The following is an 18132-nucleotide window of genomic DNA, read 5'->3' as shown; positions in this document are numbered from 1 at the left end:
CCTCTTACAGGCGTTCTCCCTCACTCTTCTAGCATCCACGTGCCGTCCAGCTGTGTGTGCAGGCTGCGAGGCTTTCTAAGAGGAGCTTCACAGGGATGCAAATTGGGTTCCTGGGCTAGCACAAGCAAATATCACATATGAAAATCGTTCTTCACAACTAGACATTTCATCTCTCACATTCTCCTCACCTGTAGCCGTGTGTGACTGTGATACAGGGTAGATTCTTTCCATTCTGAGAAAGGGGTTCAGGCGCTTTTCCCGCTGCAGAGGGAAGACCACTTTGGTAATAGCATTAGTGATTCTTCTCCATTCCAATATCAGGCCTGGTAAAGGATGCAAGGCCTTTAATTTATTTAAAACATCCTGGAAAGAAATATAACAAGGTAAAGTTGGAATTTTGTCCAAATTCAATAGAAAATCAAAATGTCTCTTGGGTAAATATAGATATCTAAAATTTAGTCTGATAAATTCTATATCCACAACTCTGAATCGCTGGGTGTTTGTAGTGTAGATGTCACTATAATAAGTCAGCAAGTACAGCTGATAAGACAGCAATATGAAAATGCTGAACAGCACCCATTTATAGCTTCCTTCTAAATGAGAAACCAATGGAGCCTCCGTTTCATGAAGCATCTCCCCAAAGTTTCAGCATTTCTTTTCTTTGTGCCCTTCCTCCTCCATTCTGCAGTGATTGGACACATCCGAGCAGTCTTCCTCCTTGCCCTGATACAGAGTCTCTGTATCAAAAGCCTCAGGAGGCATTTACTTAAAAGCAGATGTTGCTTAGCCATGGTCCTTAATGAAGAGAAACTAGAGTCAAAATGACCCACCAGACTAACAAAGAGCTGTGCCAGGAGACAGAACTGTGGACACTTTCTAAGGCAGACAAGTTGCTCATAATGACGCTAGGGTCGAAATCACACAGAAGTGCAACTGGGCAGCTCTCCACAGCCAATGTGGCTTCATTTTCTAGCCCCATTTCCCAACGGAACACCAGTACACCAAGCCCATCGTCCCTTCTCTCCAGTTAATGCAGGGCCCGCAGAGGATCACCCTGCCCTGTGAGCAACCCCAAAGCACCTTACTAGTGCTGAACCGTTTTCCCAGCCTTCGTTTGTGGTCACTCTCATTCCCTCGTCTGGTAGAACCCAAAGTTTTTTTGCTGCTTTGCATTTTCATCTCTCCATTTGGTGGTAGCTTTAGTTCCAAAAATAAAACCTGCAAAAATTAATATTTTTCAGTCAAGTTACTATCACTCAAAGATTATGCTTTAACAGCTATCTGAGGGTATAAGCTCTACTACAGTTTAACATGGGGAGCTGGAAGGGTGTTGCTTTGGGCAATCACTTTTGGTCAGCAATAGCAATGCCCATGCTTCTCACGGTGCCTGGGCTGGGAGCTATGGGGAGACCCTTACAAGAGCACAGGCATGCATATGCCAGGCCAAGCACTGACAGCTAAGCTACTGCCGCTAAGGCTTGGGTTGCTCTGACAACTGAACTCCGAAGGGACTCTTGAAGGAAACCCAAGAGGCTACTACGTTTCACCACTGCAGAGACAATCAGGAAAGCCATCCCATCACACCATAACACTCGGCCACAGAAGTCCCTAGACGCAGACGCTAGAAGAAGGTGGTTAATCCAATGTGGCAACAGTGAAGGCTACTGAGTGGCTTGCGGAGCTAAGAACCCCGCGTAACCAAGCCCTCACTAACTCAAATCAGAAGGGCTTACAGTTAAGCAACTCAGAACTGTATTGACGGTACTTAATCATTTGCTTATATACCCTGGATGGCTTTTAATTAATATTGAACTACTTTTCCAGTAACAGTTCCAAAAATGGAAACAATTTACATAAGAAAAAGAATTTTTTCCTACAAGTTGGCTGAGGAGTGGAGAAAAGGATAACCCTATGGCTTCCTCAGTAATGATAACAACTAAGATATATGCTCCAGGTCACAACTGTAGCAGCAGCTGGAATCTTAGAAATGACAGGCATTGAGGCTTACTCTCAAACTCTGTGTTACACAAATATAAATAGATGCATGCATATGGATGATGGTTGCCACATCTAGCAAGAAAAATTACAGGACTACACGGTTAAATTCTAACTGCATAGAACACAGTTATACCAAATTTGTTTTTTTCCAAAATTTAAGATTTAAATGCAGCGTATATTTTATCAATAAATCTCAGTAGGTATATGAATGAAAGGATAGGAAATGTGGAATATTATCAGCATTCACAAACACTCCTAGAAGAGATGAACAATCAGTTAAGTCAACACAAAGATCTAACTTATCTGTTTAGAAGTTCTTTATCTTAAATTTCTCTCTTTGGTGAAATTTTCAGAATTAACTGAAAATTTTATATATCAATTACCTCACCTCACTTTAAAACAAAGACCCAGGCAACAGCCACTGAATGCATCAAAGATCTGCTCTCACCTGAAGCCTGGTTTACTGAAGGTTGGTAAATGAGCACTCCTAAACCAGAGATACAGAGGCAGGACCCCATGGAAACTAAAATTGGTCACCTGGTTTGGTGCTATGAATCATGAATCCATGTTTGCTTCGTGTCATGTGTGTTGAAATCCACATATTCTGGTTTTGATAAGTGCCCTGTGCAATGTTATACACAGTCACCTGTGTGTGTTTGTGTGTGTGTGCGCGCGTGCGTGTGCGTGTATGTATAGAGGCTTCTGGGCTAGAAAATTCAGAAAAACACACCCCATCCTCCACAAAGAATGCCCCAAGATAGCACCACTGGACCTAATACAGATAAAACACAGGCTACAGAAAAACAGTTTCTCGTGTTCTTTAAAATATAGAACCCTCTAGCTTAACAGGGGCATTTTTATCAGGGTTTGTACCATTTACTCATCATTTACCATCTATGTGATAGTAACTATATTTTACGCCATTGCCACAACCTCATGAGGCATTTTAAATCATGACTCTCATTTCACTGATAAAGAACTGATGTGTTAACTACTCTGATCCAAGGTCATGCAGATGGGTAATGAATGGGGGAAGCAGAACGCAAACCCAGAAGTCAGACTCTACAACCTATGATCTTTACTGTTACATTACTAGATTGCATATAGAAAACCCAGGACGGTTAGGTACTCTTCAGTGAATAAACACGGGTAAGAATATGGTGAGAAAAAAAATAAATAATACCAACCTATAAAAATGAAATTTGTCAAAATTTCAGTAAAGTTACAAAAATCTTAAATTAGGGTTAAAAAAAAAGTCACAAAAATCCCGTTTTAATTTTCATCTCAGAAGAATATCCAATCTCTGTCTCTGAAGGGAGATGCTGGAATAAGGAAGGGGAGAGTGCTTATGAAGGAACCAGCATCATGCAGCCACACTACACTGTCATGAGCTGCCCCCACTAAGCACAGAACAACGGTTGCTCAGAGAAGGCCTGCTTGGATGCAGGCCGATGCTTGGAGCAACACCCGCGTCCCCTTTACAACCTTCCTATCTCAGAGAGATAGATGCGACTTGTTGCCTGGCACCTCAACACTCTTCCCAATGATTCTACTTAGTCGTTTCATTTTACTAAGTGTTGACACTTAGAACTGGTGTGCCTTCAGCAAGATGAGCTGTGACACACGTCATTTTAACTCGGAAGAGTTCCTCCCAGTGTCTCTGTTTGCAAGACACTACCTGTGCGATGTCATCCGCACTTGTAAAGGAAAAGCTGTGGCCAGCTAGCTGATAGGCCTGAGTCTCAAGGGCATCCAGCTTGGCTTGCATAATATGCTTCTGACTTTCACACTCCGCAGTGCTGAAGCCAATTCCATTTAGTTCTAGCAAGGCCAGGCAGTACTGAGAGGGCATCTCCACTTTACAGAAAATGTCTGAAAGGGAAAATGGAAAATGAAAAGGTTAAGTCATGGCCTGAGCGATCAGCATTGCCGAAGCCACAAAGAACTGGTGCAAGACAATCCACAGCAGCTACCCAAGCTGTCAATCAAATCCAGTCTCCTGAACAGATCCCCAAACCCATGGATGGTGGCTAAGGGTAGGTCATTGAAGCACTAGTGATTGCTGAGATCACTACCACAGATGAGGACTGTGGTAGACCTTGCAGTCTGCAAGTCAGAAGTAATTACCCAGCTGTGCTCACGGAGGGCTCACTGTGGGTGCAGGGTCCCGCCTGTAACATGACACACTGCCCACACTGCTCTTACCGTGCAGGTTCTTCTTCTGCAAAGAGGAGTTGAGTTGATCCATAGAGTTGAAGACGAGAATGGCCTCCACAGACGCTCGGTACCGCCCGGAATGCTCAGTGTTCACATTTAGTCCCAGACTCTGAATTCCTTCGCCTGCCTCTATTCCTTCTAGGAGCGGGAGCTCATCCGGGAGAAAACTGGTCACTATGCTGTGAAGAGTTGGCTCCTTAGAATCTGGGTCAAGAAGCCAGCATGCCACCTGAATGAGACAGCAATCAGAAGGTTGTCTCCATTTTTCTCTCAAAGCCAGTTTTTGCATGTTTACGTTAGAGGGGGAGGACAGAAAGTTCATTATAGCTCAGCGCACCTTCACTTGCCATCCAGTTAGGGGTCCTTCCATCCCTGCTGTGCTCTGGCTGGCCTAGCTCTAAAGCGGGCTTGAGAGCCAAGTACCTCAGTTAAATGAAAGCACGTCTAGGAATGAAGATCAAGGCTTCTGTACTCCGATTCAAGCTAAGCTATTATAATACAGAAGTGTCTCATTTTTTTTAATTTACTTTTTGTTTTGTCTTTTTCTTAGTTTTTCAAGACAGGGTTTCTCTGTGTAGCCCTAGAATAGCTCTGGTGGACTTGGAACTCATTTTGTAGATCAGGCTGGCCTCGAACAGAGATCCACGTGCTTCTGGCACCCAAATGTGGGGATTAAAGGTGTGTGCCATTACCACCCATCTTATTCAGCTCTTTCAACATCAGAAGTGATGCAGACACATTTTTCCATTAAAAGTTAGTTTCCAGGGATTAGAAGAGAACTGAGTTGGTAAAGTACTTGCTGTGTAGCCACAAGGACTGCAAATTGAAATGTAAAAAGCTGAGAGTGGTGTATTACTTGCAATCTCAGCACTAGGGAGTTACAGGCAGATACCTAAGGCCCAATGGTTAGCCAGCCTACCTAAATGAGTAAGACACTATCTCACGAAACAAGGTGGAAAGAGCTCCTGGGGAGTGATGCTTGGAGTTGACCTCTGACCTTCACATGCACATGTATCACATACACACAAAGAGTTGGTATCCAGTGTGTCAGAAAGCCTTTCCTCCAAAACAGATGTCTCTCACCAGAACAACTGGTTATTTAATTGCGGTTTTTAGCTTCCAGGTGAGACTAAGCAGCCTGTAGTTTCTAATACTAAGACTAATAGATCATGAACTATATTGACAATAAACAAATCTAAGCTCTCTACATCCTTTTGAAAATTACAATGACTCAGCTATTTCCTCTGTATGTCAAGAATGACGTTCTGGCAGCAGTGTCCTAGTACCTGGGAGGCTGAAGCAGGAATGATGCTTAGGAATATGAGGCCAGCCTGGACTACATGATGAGTTAACTACATGGTGAGTTAGCTTAGGCTACAGAGTAAACTCCTGTCTCAAAAAAAAAAAAAAAAAGTTTTATAGGAGAGTACTGAATGAGAGAATTTGCCATAAAAGTTTTCTTATTTTAAAACAACATTTAACGAATATTTTATCTCCTTATGTCAAAATACTATGAAAAAAAAGCAAATAATGGAATATTCCAAGCAGTGTAAGGTTTAATGATAATGTGAGAATGTGCTATATAAATCTAGAATGTTACTAGAGCTGTGATAAGAGACTCATAGCACCCATATTCTTGCTTGGATCCCAAAACATCAAAATTAAATAACTTTATCTAGTAAAGTCAGTTTACAGTCTTTTTCCTTTTCACCCAAAACACAAAACCCTAGAGAAATTTAAACATTTGGTGGAGATAAGCTAGTGGCAGAGTGCTTATAAACCCCTGAATTAAACTCCCACCACTCTATTAAAAAAACAAAAAACAAAAACCAAAAAACCTGTCCATACCAACTATGGATCCCACAGACCACCTTACCCTGGCCTCTCCTTCCCAAAGCCTCCAACACCAGCAAGTACTCCATGAACACACCAGTGGAGCAGGTCAATAAACAGGGAACACACAGCCAACATACTCTGAAAATCCAGAGGGGAAAGAGAAACCAAAACAACAAAACGCCCACCCAACAAAGCCGAACCCAGAAACCAGCACCTAGACCTATAATCACTACAAACCCTGATGCCTAAATGCCAGAATGTCTCCACCAGAGCCCAGCTATGCTACCACAGTAAGGCCTGACTATTCTAACAAAGCTAAAGCACAAGAAAAAGACCTAAAAACCAACTATCTAAAGATGATAGAGGCCCATAAAGAGGAAGTACATAAATCCTTTAACAAAGTCCAGGGAAGCACAAACAAACAATTGGAGGAAAAGAATATAATCCCTTAAGGAAAAAAAGAAAAAAAAAAAAAAAAAAAAAAACAGTTGAAGGAAATGAATAAAACAGTCCAAGACCAGAAAATGGAAATAATAGAAGCAATAAAAAAAGACATAAACTCAGAGAATTCTGGAAATAGAAAACTTAGGAATGTGAACAGGAACTAGCTTTACCAACAGAATACAAGGGATGGAGGAGAGAATCTCAGGCACTGAAGAAACAATAGAAGAAATGGATACCCGGGACAAAGAAAATGTTAGATCTAAAAAATTCCTAACACAAAACATCCAGGAAATTTGGGATACTACGGAAATACCAAACCTAAGAATAACAGGATAAGAAGAAAGAAGATTCCCAGCTCAAAGGTCCAGAAAATACTTTCAACAAAATCAAAAAAGAAAAATTTTCTAACCTAAAGAAGAACATGCCTTTAAAGATATAAGAATCTTATAGAACACAAATAGATTGGACCAGAAAAGAAAATCAACACCCCCACACACACAGATGATAATCAAAACACTAAACATACAGAACAAAGAAAGAACATTAAAAGCTGCAAGGGAAAAAGACCAAGTAATACATATAGACAGACCTATTAAACCTATACCTGACTTCTCAATGGGAACTCTAAAAGTCAGAGGGCTTGGACAGATGTGTTGTCAACACTAAAAGACAAGAGATGCCAGCCCAGACTACTAAACCCAGAAAAACTTTAAATCACCACAGATGGGGAAAAAAATAAGACATTCCATGACAAAATCAAACTTAAACACTATCTACAAATCCTGCCCTACAAAAGATACTAGTGGGAAAACTGAAACTAAGGTTAACTACACCCATGAAAACACAGGAAATAAATAATCTCACACTAGCAAAACCAAAAAAAGGAAATGTATATACCCATGTACACACAAACCACCACCACAAAAACAAAATAACAAGAATTTTCAATCACTGGTATCTCTTAATATCATAGGTCTCAATTCCCACAAGAAAAAGATACAGAGTAACAGAATGGATGTGAAAACGGATCCATCTTTCTTCTATATCCAAAAGCAACACACCTCATCAAGGATACATCACCTCAGGGTAAAGGGTTAGAAAAGATATTCCAAGCAAATGGTCCTAAGAAGCAAGCAAGTGTAGGCATTTTAATATGTAACAAAATAGACTTCAAACCAAAATTAATCAAAAGAGATGGGAAAGAACTTTATGTTAAAGTTTTCGAGACAGGGTTTCTCTGTGTAGCCTTGGCTATATGGACTCACTTTGTAGACCAGGCTGGCGTCGAACTGAGAGATCTGCCTGCCTCTGTCTCCAAGTGCTAGGATTACAGGTGTGCACCAACATGCCCAGCTTAGGGAAGGACATTATGTACTAATTAAAGGAAAAATCCACCAAGATGACATTTCAGTTCTTAGAATCTATTCCCCAAATGCAAGGCCACCCACATTTGTTTTTAAAAAATTACAAAAGCTTAAATCACACATTGAACTGCACACATTAATAGTAGGAGACTTCAACACCCCACTCTCACCAATGGACACGTCATCTAGACAGAATCTAAACAGAAATAATGAAACTAAAAGATGTTATGAATCAAATGAACCTAACATATCTATCGAACATTTTACCCAAACACATACATACACACATACACACACACACATACACACACAAACCCTTCTTCTCAGCACCTCATGGAACTCTCTCCAAAATTGACCATATACTCAGTCACAAAGCAAGTCTCAAAAGATCTAAGAAAATGGAAATAACTCCAGCATCCTATCAGACCACCACAGATTACAGCTGGATATCAACAACAGAAAGCCTACAAACTCATGGAAACCGAACAACTCTCTACTGAATGAAAAATCGGTCAAGACAGAAATTAAAAATGTAAAGACTTCCTAGAATTGAATGAAAATCCAATATCATATCCAGACTTTATAAATTCATACTTAGCCTTATGGGACCAAATGAAAGCAGTGCTAAGAGAAAAGTTCATAGTTCTAAGTGTCTACGTAAAAAAAAAAAAAAAAAAAATCGGAACGAGCAACTTAACAACATACCTGAAAGCTCTAGAACAAAAGAAGTAAGCACATCCAAGAGGACTAGACATCAGGAAATAATCAAACTGAAAGCTGAAATCAATAAAATAGAAACAAAGAAAACAATCCAAAGAATCAATATAACAAAGAGTTGTTCTTCGAGAAAAATCAACAAGATAGACAAACTCTTTTCCAAATTAACTAAAAAGATAGAGAATATCCAAATTAACAAAATCAGAAATGGAAAGGGGAACAACAGACATTGCGGAAATCCAATCAATCATGAAGACATACCTTAAAAACATGTAGTCCACTAAATTAAAAATTCTAAAAGAAATGGATAATTTTCTTGACAGGCACCACTTACCAAAATTAAATCAAGATTTTATAAACAATTTAAATAGATTTATAACCTCTAGTGAAATAAAAGCAGTCATTAAAAGTCTCCCAACTGGGCCAGGATAGGGAGTGTAAGGATGACGCTGGGAAGAGAAGAGGGAGGGAGCTTCAATCAGTTAAGTAAATAAATCAATTAATGGGAGAAAAGTCTCCCAAACAAAAAAGCCAAAGGTCAGATGGCTTTATCATGGAATCCCAACAGACTTTCAAAGAAGAGTTAACGCCAATACACCTCAAATTATTACACAAAATAGAAACACAAAGAACACTGACCAATTCATTTTATAAGGCCACAGTTACTTTGATACCCAAACAACATAAAGACCTAACAAAGAAAGAGAACATCCCTCATGAACATAGATGCAGAAATACTCAATAAAATACTTGCAAACTGAATCAAAGAACACATCAAAAAGATCATCCATGATCAAAGTAGGCTTCATCCTGGAGATGCAAGGATAGTTTAACATATGAAAATCAGTCAATGTAATCCACCTTATAAACAAAGTGAAAGAAAAACTATATGATTATCTCATCAGATGCCAAAAAAGTTTTTTACAAAATCCAGCATTCCTTCATGATAAAAGTCCTGGAGAGATACACTTAAACATGGTAAAAGCAATTTACAGCAAGCCCATAGCCAACAACAAATTAAATGGAGAGACATTCAAAACTAAAATTATAAAAGAAAGAAAGAACATTATATTTGACTATTTTACTGATAAATGTTAAATAGTATAATTTTCAGTTCCACACTGCATAGTTCAGACGTCTGTTAGCAATGCATGGTAGAAATGGTGTACCTTGAACTAAATCTCAGTAAGGCATTAAGATGTTAAATGTATACTACAGAAATGTAAGTTAGTCCCTCCTTGCTACTCAGCCAGCATCATAAAGAACACCATTCTTTGCAATTGTACAAAACTGTCCTCAGGGACTAATGGTGTTATTTGCCTCCAAGCTCCAAGATCACTCCCTTTTGATATCTCATATTCACACACTTCTCCTCCATTCTGCCTCCATCTTCACAAATATTTGAAAACTCCTGCTCTCATATTCTCAAACCTCACAGTTAACATTTTACTTCTAATTGACCATGGCATCAAAACTCATACCTTGTAACCAAAACAAAAGTTCCTTTTAATTTTTGGGGAAGAACATGACCTTTTTTCATTTAGAATTTGTGATATTTCTGCTTCCCTCAGAGGCATTTAGTACACAATAATATATTCTGGGTGAAAGAGATTACTGGACAAAGAGTATCTTGTTTGAAAGCTTTAAGTTAAATCATTAAGGCTAAATACATATAAAGAGTTATCCCTAAGAGTTAACAATGTTGCGGTAAATAGTAATCACACATGAGATAGAACCTTGGGGTCTTCATAATTGGGTTCCAGGGAGATACCACACGACAGGAGGAGGATTTTGTAGCTCTGGATGAAGTCATAGGCGACAACAGACCGCTCGCTGTCAGATTTCTCTTGCAAGCAGGATTGAAGGTGCTCCAGCCTCTCCTTCACAGTCAAGGTTGGATCCAGAGGTGGTGGGGCCAAACTTGGACTAATTTCTTGGGAGAAAAACAAAGCCTTAATGAAAAAAAATAAGACTCATTCATTTAAAGCAGCAATCTTTGGCAGAAACACTGAGAAAGATTCACAACCCTAAGGATCTGCTTCCAAGTAACGGCTTCATAATCTAAAAATGATGGTTTGAACTAGATTTATAATATTCTATTTTATAATGTGGGTTAACATTCTAAGTATCAAGATTTCTAACAATAAAATTGTATTTTCAGAAAAGAGTTAAAGATAGGTAGACGCTTTAGAAATTAACTTTAAAAAGAGACCAAAATCAAAGAATCAAAGTATCAAAAATAAAAGAAGTTCAAGTAGTTTCTCAGCCAACAAATGTTCTCTAAAGAGAGTGAAGAGATCTCATTTTCGCTCAGGACCTGACAATGTGTGCCATCCTGTCCAAAGAGCTAAGGGATGAACTCCATAATCAGATCCCAAGGTATTTCTACATTGCATCCTTCCCCTCCAAAGGCTCCTCCTACAGTCTCACAATTTAGTGGCCATAGTTCTCTAGCTCAACACCGTTTCTGGATGAACAGGAAGAGAAAGACTGAGAAGAAACTGCCATGGCCTATTGTGAATGGCCTCTAGTAACAGGCAGTTGAGAGCAAATCAAGTGTTTCTAAGAACATGTGTCTGGTCAGTGGGCATGGCACAGAGAAGAACATTTGCCTAGCAGGTGCGGGGCGCTGGGTTCAGCCCCTAACACCACAGGAAAGGAGGAATAGAAGATGTAAGCGAGGGTGCAGCAGAATCACCAAACTGCATTACTCCCTGGATAGAAAGATTGACTGGAGATTTGAACTACTAGGCTTTCTGTCAGGGGCAGAGAAGAGCAAAGAGTGGGAAAAGCCTTGTTAGTTTTAAGAGGACAGGTGCAGGTAGAACAACCTAAAAGCTAAGAGTAACAGGAGGTAGGCTGCAGGCAAGAACAGCCTGGACACTAGCGTGTGGACCCTGATCTGTTACAGGCTTGTTTGGGTCAACCAGATACCAGATGCCCACAGCGAAAGGTAGCTGTCTGTAGGAGGAAGATAAGGGAAGTTTTGGCTTTTCCTACAACAGAAACCCAAGATTTCTGAGAAATACGGAATTTAGGTCTTTGTTTAATTAACCAGAATCCAGCCTGAACTGAGCCCAAACTGTCATTTAGAACACTGTCAGTGGCATTGCCATTTCTGGAGCCTGCTTTGTATCTTTCAAACAGATAAAGGAAGGGAAGAGAGATCCATTCTGCTTAATATATGTGGTTATACATACATTAGCTACTCTCAAAAGAATTATTTTTAATCCTAAAAATAAAGCCTAAGTAATATCAGAAAATTATTATCAAATAATTCCAAAGAAAATCAAATGACTCCCTTAATAGATGTCATAAAGCATATGTGACTTAGCCAAATGCCACTTACTTACCAGATTGCTTTTGTTCCTTCTGCAGTGACAAATAATAGGCATCCTTTCCACCCCAGCACACTGCTAGTCCAACGACCACAGTGCCATCAAAGCCATGCACAGGAAAGCCATCATCTTTAATAGTAGTTTCCTGCATTGAGCTAACTAAATGAATCAAAAATAAAACTGTCAAAAATGTACAATAATCAAACATAAACTATGAAAGTATGATAACCAAAACCTTTACTTCATCCATCGTGGTGGCACATACTTTAAAATAAGCACTGGAAAGCTGAGGCAAGATGACTATAAATTCAAGGCCAGCTTGGGCTATATGGCCACTCTGTCTCCAAAACATGCAAACAACAACCTATTTATTTGTCCTAGTTAAGTTTACCACTGCTGTGAAAACACCACAACTGAAAGTAACTTGGAGAAGTAGGTTTATTTCAGCTTACAGCTTATAGTCTATTCTGAAGCCAAGTCAGGGGAGGAATTCAAGGCAGGAATTGAAGCAGAGATCATGGAGAAGTCTAGTTAGTGGCTTGTTCCTCATGGCTTGCTCAGCCTGCTTTCTTATACCACTCAGAACCACCTGCCCAAAGGTGGGACCCACAGTGGACTGTGCCCTCCCACACCAATCATTAGTCAAGAGAATGTCCTGCAGATTTGCCTAGAGGCACTGTGACAGAGACGTTTTCTCCACTGAGGTTCAGTCTGCAGATAACTCTAGCTTATGCCAAAATAACATACAATGGCCAACACAATGCTCAGTGGGCAAAAAGCTGTAGATTCCAAAATATGAATTGTTTGGATGATCATTTTCAGGTGTGTGTAAGCTCTTTTATGTTTGTTTTTTCAAGACAGGATTTCTCTGTGTGGCCCCAGCTGTCCTGTAACTCTCTATGTAGACCAGGCTGGCCTTGAACTCACAGAGATCCGTCTGCCTCTGCCTCCCCGAGTGCTGGGATTATAGGTGTGCACCACGTCACCCAGCATATATTTTTGCATTGTGCTATTATAAATATATTTTGGGGGGAGAAAGGGGGAAGGTGGTTTTGAGACAGGGTTTCTCTGTGTAGCCTTGGCTGTCCTGGACTTGTTTTGTAGACCAGGCCAGCCTTGAGCTCAGAGAGCTGTGCCTGCCTCTGCCTCCTGAGCACTAGGATAAAAGGTGTGCACACCACCATCCTGCTTCTGTGTACAGGCAGTTCTTACATTTCCCATCAGTTAAGATAACTGTCACAATGTGCCACAGCTTACCTAAGACAGATCTCTAATTAGAAACCACTAAGGAAAAAGCCATTTTTCAAATTTCTATACAAATTAACACCATTTGTACACACAAACTAAAACTTTTAGAACAAATTCACCAATTCTTAGCCAAAGGTATTAAGAGCTTATTGTGAACAATTAAGCATAATTTTTGTGTCGCTAGTCAACATTTTTTTCTAAATTAACATCTACTTAATTTTACAAAGGTCCAGAACCAACAGTGGTACACAAGAAGAGAATACATATAAGTTTAAGTGAGCGGTATATGCCTCTATAAGAAGGCTGTTAAGCTTCATGAATTGGGGATAGAAAATGCTGTACACTATGAACATAGACTCTGTCATTACCACACATGCTCCAAGAACTGAAGATTAGACAAACACTAGCACCTTAATGACAAACACTAACACAGAGCTTTATGAAATCTAATCAAACCTCTGATTTCCACACAGGTTGACAAGCTGACCACAGCTATTCCCCAGTCACGGGACAAAATGTTCATGGCATCATTTAACCAGAGGTTCAATTCTGGAAAGCTAGAAAGGCTCTAAGGATTGGGGACCAGCATTTCAGTAGGGTCATCGGAAGGGCTACTACTTGAGATGATGCCTGGAAAGCTCAGCTAAACGTACTTTGTGAGAAATACAGTTCCCATATGGTGTGTGCTTTTACAATGAAGTCAAAGCAATTTGTGAGTAATAATGACTAATAACAACCATTTGTAAATAGTAGTGTGATAATACCCCAAACATACTGTTTTTATATTAACATAGGCTGCAGAGACCTCTTATGATGGAGGGCAATTACTAGTAACTAGCTGGGCCAAATACAGAAAAGCTACACATAGAAGTAGGTTTAGGAGAGTCTTATTCAATAGATATACCTACTCGATTTGAATAAATTATATACAGTATCTAAAAAATTAATTTCAAGACTCCAGTGCAGAAGAAGTAAAACTAAAAAAAGCCTTACCTTGCTTCAACCTTCCACCTATGGTAGCAGTCTTAGAAGATGTTGAACTTCTAATCTTTTCACAAGCCAGAGAGATGGAAAAACGCTTTTGGCATTGCCACTCCTTCACAAACGTTTGAAAAAGGGTCTGGTCGCTCGCTACATCAATTATGGCCAAACTCTGTGAGCTGCCTGAGACTGGAGTTAACTGCAATCCATCCTGAGACAACTGCAGAAAAAAACTTGTGTCTCCAACAGATCCATTGTCTTTGAGGCGGTCTCTGTGCTGTTGGCTTAAATCATGGGTTTGGATCTCTGAAGGTGAGCCAAAGAAACAACTTTCACCCAGCTGTAAAACATTGCCAGCTTGCTGACATTTTACAGGTGTTTCGAGGATCTCTGGAAATGCCATCTTAGAAGTAGAAGCAAGAACAGGTGTGGGAGGAATGAGGCCATTGTCATCAGCTGCAGCACTTTCTTTACAAGGTGAGGGAGAGGAGGTTCCACCATGCCTGGCTTTGCTCCCTAGCCCCTCAAGCCTGCTTTTAACTTCACTAATGGGGAAAAGTGAAGTTCTCTGAATTGTCCCTAAATCTGAATTTACTTCCTGTCTCTCATTTAACTCTGTGATATTTCCTTCAAAGCAAGACAAGTTTATGTGTGTTAATTTGGGCCTTTCATTTTCTAGAGGACTAGACACTTTATCTAAGATCCTTTGCAGTCCTGGACTTAAGTCAAATGATGCCCCTGACCACATGAATGAATTATCATGGTTTGTCTCAGTAAGTGTGGACTCTGGAAACCTTTCCTTTTGCTCTCCTCTGACCAGTTCTCCTTGGGGACACTCATTACCCAGCACTGCAGAGTCACTGACTTCTAATGTCTTAGGGGTTACTGGGTCACAGTTCTCCTGGACATGAAATACAACCATGTTGTCTAAGGCTTCAATCATGTGAGCAGAGTCCATCTCCGAAAACACAATAGATTCTCCACTGGACCAAGTCACTGGCTGCTGTGCGTCCTGACGCTGGTTCACGTTTGCTTTCATAATGGGGTCTTCTTGTGGGCATGGGGGATTGCTGAAATGGTTTGCTGTTGTTTCAGAAAGGAGGGGCTGTTTTGCCTTTCCATCAGGTGACTGTCCTTTCACTAAGCCATCTTCACCAAAACTGTCAAATAGTATACTGTCACTCATATTCAAACTGGTTTCAGGCAGACTCTCCTCCTCCACATCAGCAGGAGTTTTCATTTGAGGAGCTGGGGGTATGACTGCTTTCACCATTTCCTGTGTTTCAAAACCTTGAAGAAAACTGTTTAATTGGGAGTCAGTAACAGAACGCTCGTTTTCTTTAGAGCCAGGGTCATTTTCCCCCTGTGGTATTGGAGAATAGGAAGTAAGGCTTTCTGGAGTTAGTCTATCAACGCCCTTTAAAGTGCTTTGTTTCACAGTCTCTACACCCCTACTGTCCAAACGGTGGGTGGCAACTGCTCCTGGGCAATGCTCGTCCCCTGGGGTGCTGTGACACTTGTTCTGGAAAGAGCACTCTGGGTTCCGAGTATTGGGGCCCTTCTCCTTTATCACTAATGCCTCTGCTCCTCGCTTGGCATTTTCAGTTGCCACCTGCTCAATTATTTTCTCTGATTGAGTATCCAGGTATAAGCTATCTCCAAAATCACAGAGGGCTGTGTTAGAAACATGATTATGTTCAGTTTTACTGGTTGCAGAAGCATCTGCTTTTTCTTGTGCTCCAGAAGAATTTAGAAGAGTCTCACGCCGGCCTCCTGCTTGATCAAGTCCTCTAGTTGATGGAAGGAATTCACTAGGTGCTTCAGTTCTGCCTATGGTATTTCCCAATGCCTGGCAATGATTTGATTGACTTTCTTTGCTGCTAAGCTCTATACTTTCACATTTGATAGTTGCAACATAATTTGAGTATCTGGCCATATATCTACTAACTGTCTGTCTCTGTATTAAGGCTTTCTGTTTGGTGCCAGTGTTTTTCTGTTTGTCACACTGGTTTTCCAGGCACTGGCTAACTGGATGGGAGTTATGGAGTTTCACAGAAACATTCTGACCTTCTGCACCGTTCTCTGTGGGCACATCATTTATCTCTCTTATCTCAACTCCAGCTGACCCCCTTCTATTTCTAGCATCACCAGGGGGCTGCCCATTCACATTTTCACTCTGCGCTCCTGTGACGGAATGCCCTGTAACACCATTACTTTCTGTTTTCCTCCTTAAGCAAGGCTGCTGCATTTGTAAAGGGAATAAGGTTGTGTTGCATTTTTCATTGGCACAAAAAGATACATTATTTGTGAATAGCCCTGGACTCCTAAGTTCTGTACTCTGCTTGTCTGAGGAAAACGGGTCTTCACATAGAACAGATCTAGACACAGTCTGTCCTTGTGAATCGTTTCTATGCACCCCAGGGTCACACACAGGACTACTGCCCCTAGATTTTTTTCGGTACTTTCTGTCTCTCCAAGATGGAAAACTGCTGTTCATCTGCTCAGAACTAAAACTCAAAGCAGTTTTTCTTCTTTTCTCCAATGAAAAAGTCTGAGGAACTTCCTTAGTGCTTGGTTCTCCTTCATTCAGGGATGTTTGAAGCTTGTCTTTGTTTAGACCTGAAGAAGTCCGTTTTCTTGCTCTGCAGATGGAGGGTGTCTGTTTCTCCTGATTCCCCCGGGACTTGCAGAGGGAGTCTGCATGCTCTCTGCACTCATCTAAGCCTTGCTCTGTATCTGGTGACTGTTTACCACGAGACCCACTTGCTCTCGCACTACTTCTGCTCTTTAGTGTTAACCTGTTGTGGGGACTCTTAGTTTGGGATTTAAGTGTGCATTCTAGTACTTCTGACTCACTACTGGTCGGTGAATGTGTGCTAGAACTCAGGGGTGAATGTGGCTCCCACCGCACTCCCATTTCCATTAAGTCCTGCTGCAAAATTTCTTTGGCTTCCTCCACTATTAAGGCTGCTGCTTCCCTCGCAGATAGGACCTTTGTGCCAGTCACCCTGATAGTTCGCATATTCCGACGCTCTTCAGCTGCTTCCTCTTCCTCATCTACTGCCTTTCGGGCACTACAAGGACACGGGAAAAGAAGAAAATTAATACACTGATTCATTCTATATTCCTCTACAGAGAATGAACTCTTTCTATTTAAGCTGGCTCAGGGAGGTGAAATGACAGCACATCGAGGGGGGGAGGGAAGAGAGGGAGAGAGGGAGGAGAGGGAATGAGAGAGAAGTTGAGAAAGGAAGGAAAGAGAAACAGGCTCTCAAGGTACTCACATTCTAGCTGGGGGAACTAAAAATTGATGTTTAAAATATATTCTGTCAACTGGTGTGAGGGTTGTTCACAGGGAAGCATTGGAAAGGGCAGGTGGTTTTGCAATTTGTAACTGGCATAATATAGGAAATCCCTTTAATAGGGATTTCTTAATGATAGATTCCTTAAGCAAAACCCCTAAAGGCTGGAAGATGGCTCAGCAGTTAAGAGTACTGCCTGCTCTTTCAGAGGACCCAGGTTCAGCTCCCAGCACCCACATGGCAGCCCACAATTTGTAACTGCAGTTCCAGGGCCTCCAACACCCTCTTCTAACTTCTGTGGGCACTGCATGCATACGAGGCACAGACATGCATGCAAGTAAAACACCCATACACATTAAACAAATTATCTTTTTTTTAAGGGGGAGTCAGGATGTTTTTCCCATTGAAAATAAATCCCCTCACAATATAAACTCTGAACAAAGTATCTGAAGGGACTAGAGGGCAAACAAAAGAAAACAGGCCCTGAAAAGAGATGTGCTTTAGGAAGAAATGGCAGCGAGTGGGTTTGCACATACTTCCGCTGAGGGCAGGATCTAACCAGCACCATGGAAGAACCTGGAGGGCAGTGACTCAACTCAGAAGGAGGAATGTCTAAAAATGAAAATGTGAACCAGAAAGTAAGCCCACATTCTTCCTATAAATTGCCTCTTCTCTGGCTCTAAGCTA

General features: G+C 40.9%; 1 protein-coding gene across 1 annotated transcript in view; it reads right to left on the bottom strand.

Annotated features, from left to right (window-relative positions):
- The window catches only part of Polq (DNA polymerase theta), a 72754-nt gene that overhangs the window by 15282 nt on the left and 39340 nt on the right, over positions 1–18132 (bottom strand). The window contains exons 16-22 of the mRNA XM_055625064.1: positions 14156–17217; positions 11930–12073; positions 10313–10509; positions 4204–4444; positions 3677–3870; positions 1081–1218; positions 189–363 (exon numbers count right to left, since the gene is read on the bottom strand). Coding sequence (XP_055481039.1) covers positions 189–363; positions 1081–1218; positions 3677–3870; positions 4204–4444; positions 10313–10509; positions 11930–12073; positions 14156–17217 — 4151 coding nt within the window. The remainder of the gene's footprint in view (positions 1–188; positions 364–1080; positions 1219–3676; positions 3871–4203; positions 4445–10312; positions 10510–11929; positions 12074–14155; positions 17218–18132) is intronic.

The sequence above is a fragment of the Psammomys obesus genome, unplaced genomic scaffold, assembly GCF_907164565.1.
Source record: "Psammomys obesus unplaced genomic scaffold, mPsaObe1.curated_primary_1811, whole genome shotgun sequence".
In the NCBI taxonomy this organism is placed as follows: domain Eukaryota; kingdom Metazoa; phylum Chordata; class Mammalia; order Rodentia; family Muridae; genus Psammomys; species Psammomys obesus.
The sequence above is the reverse complement of the archived record's forward strand: the minus strand, read 5'-3'. Positions and strand labels throughout refer to the sequence as shown.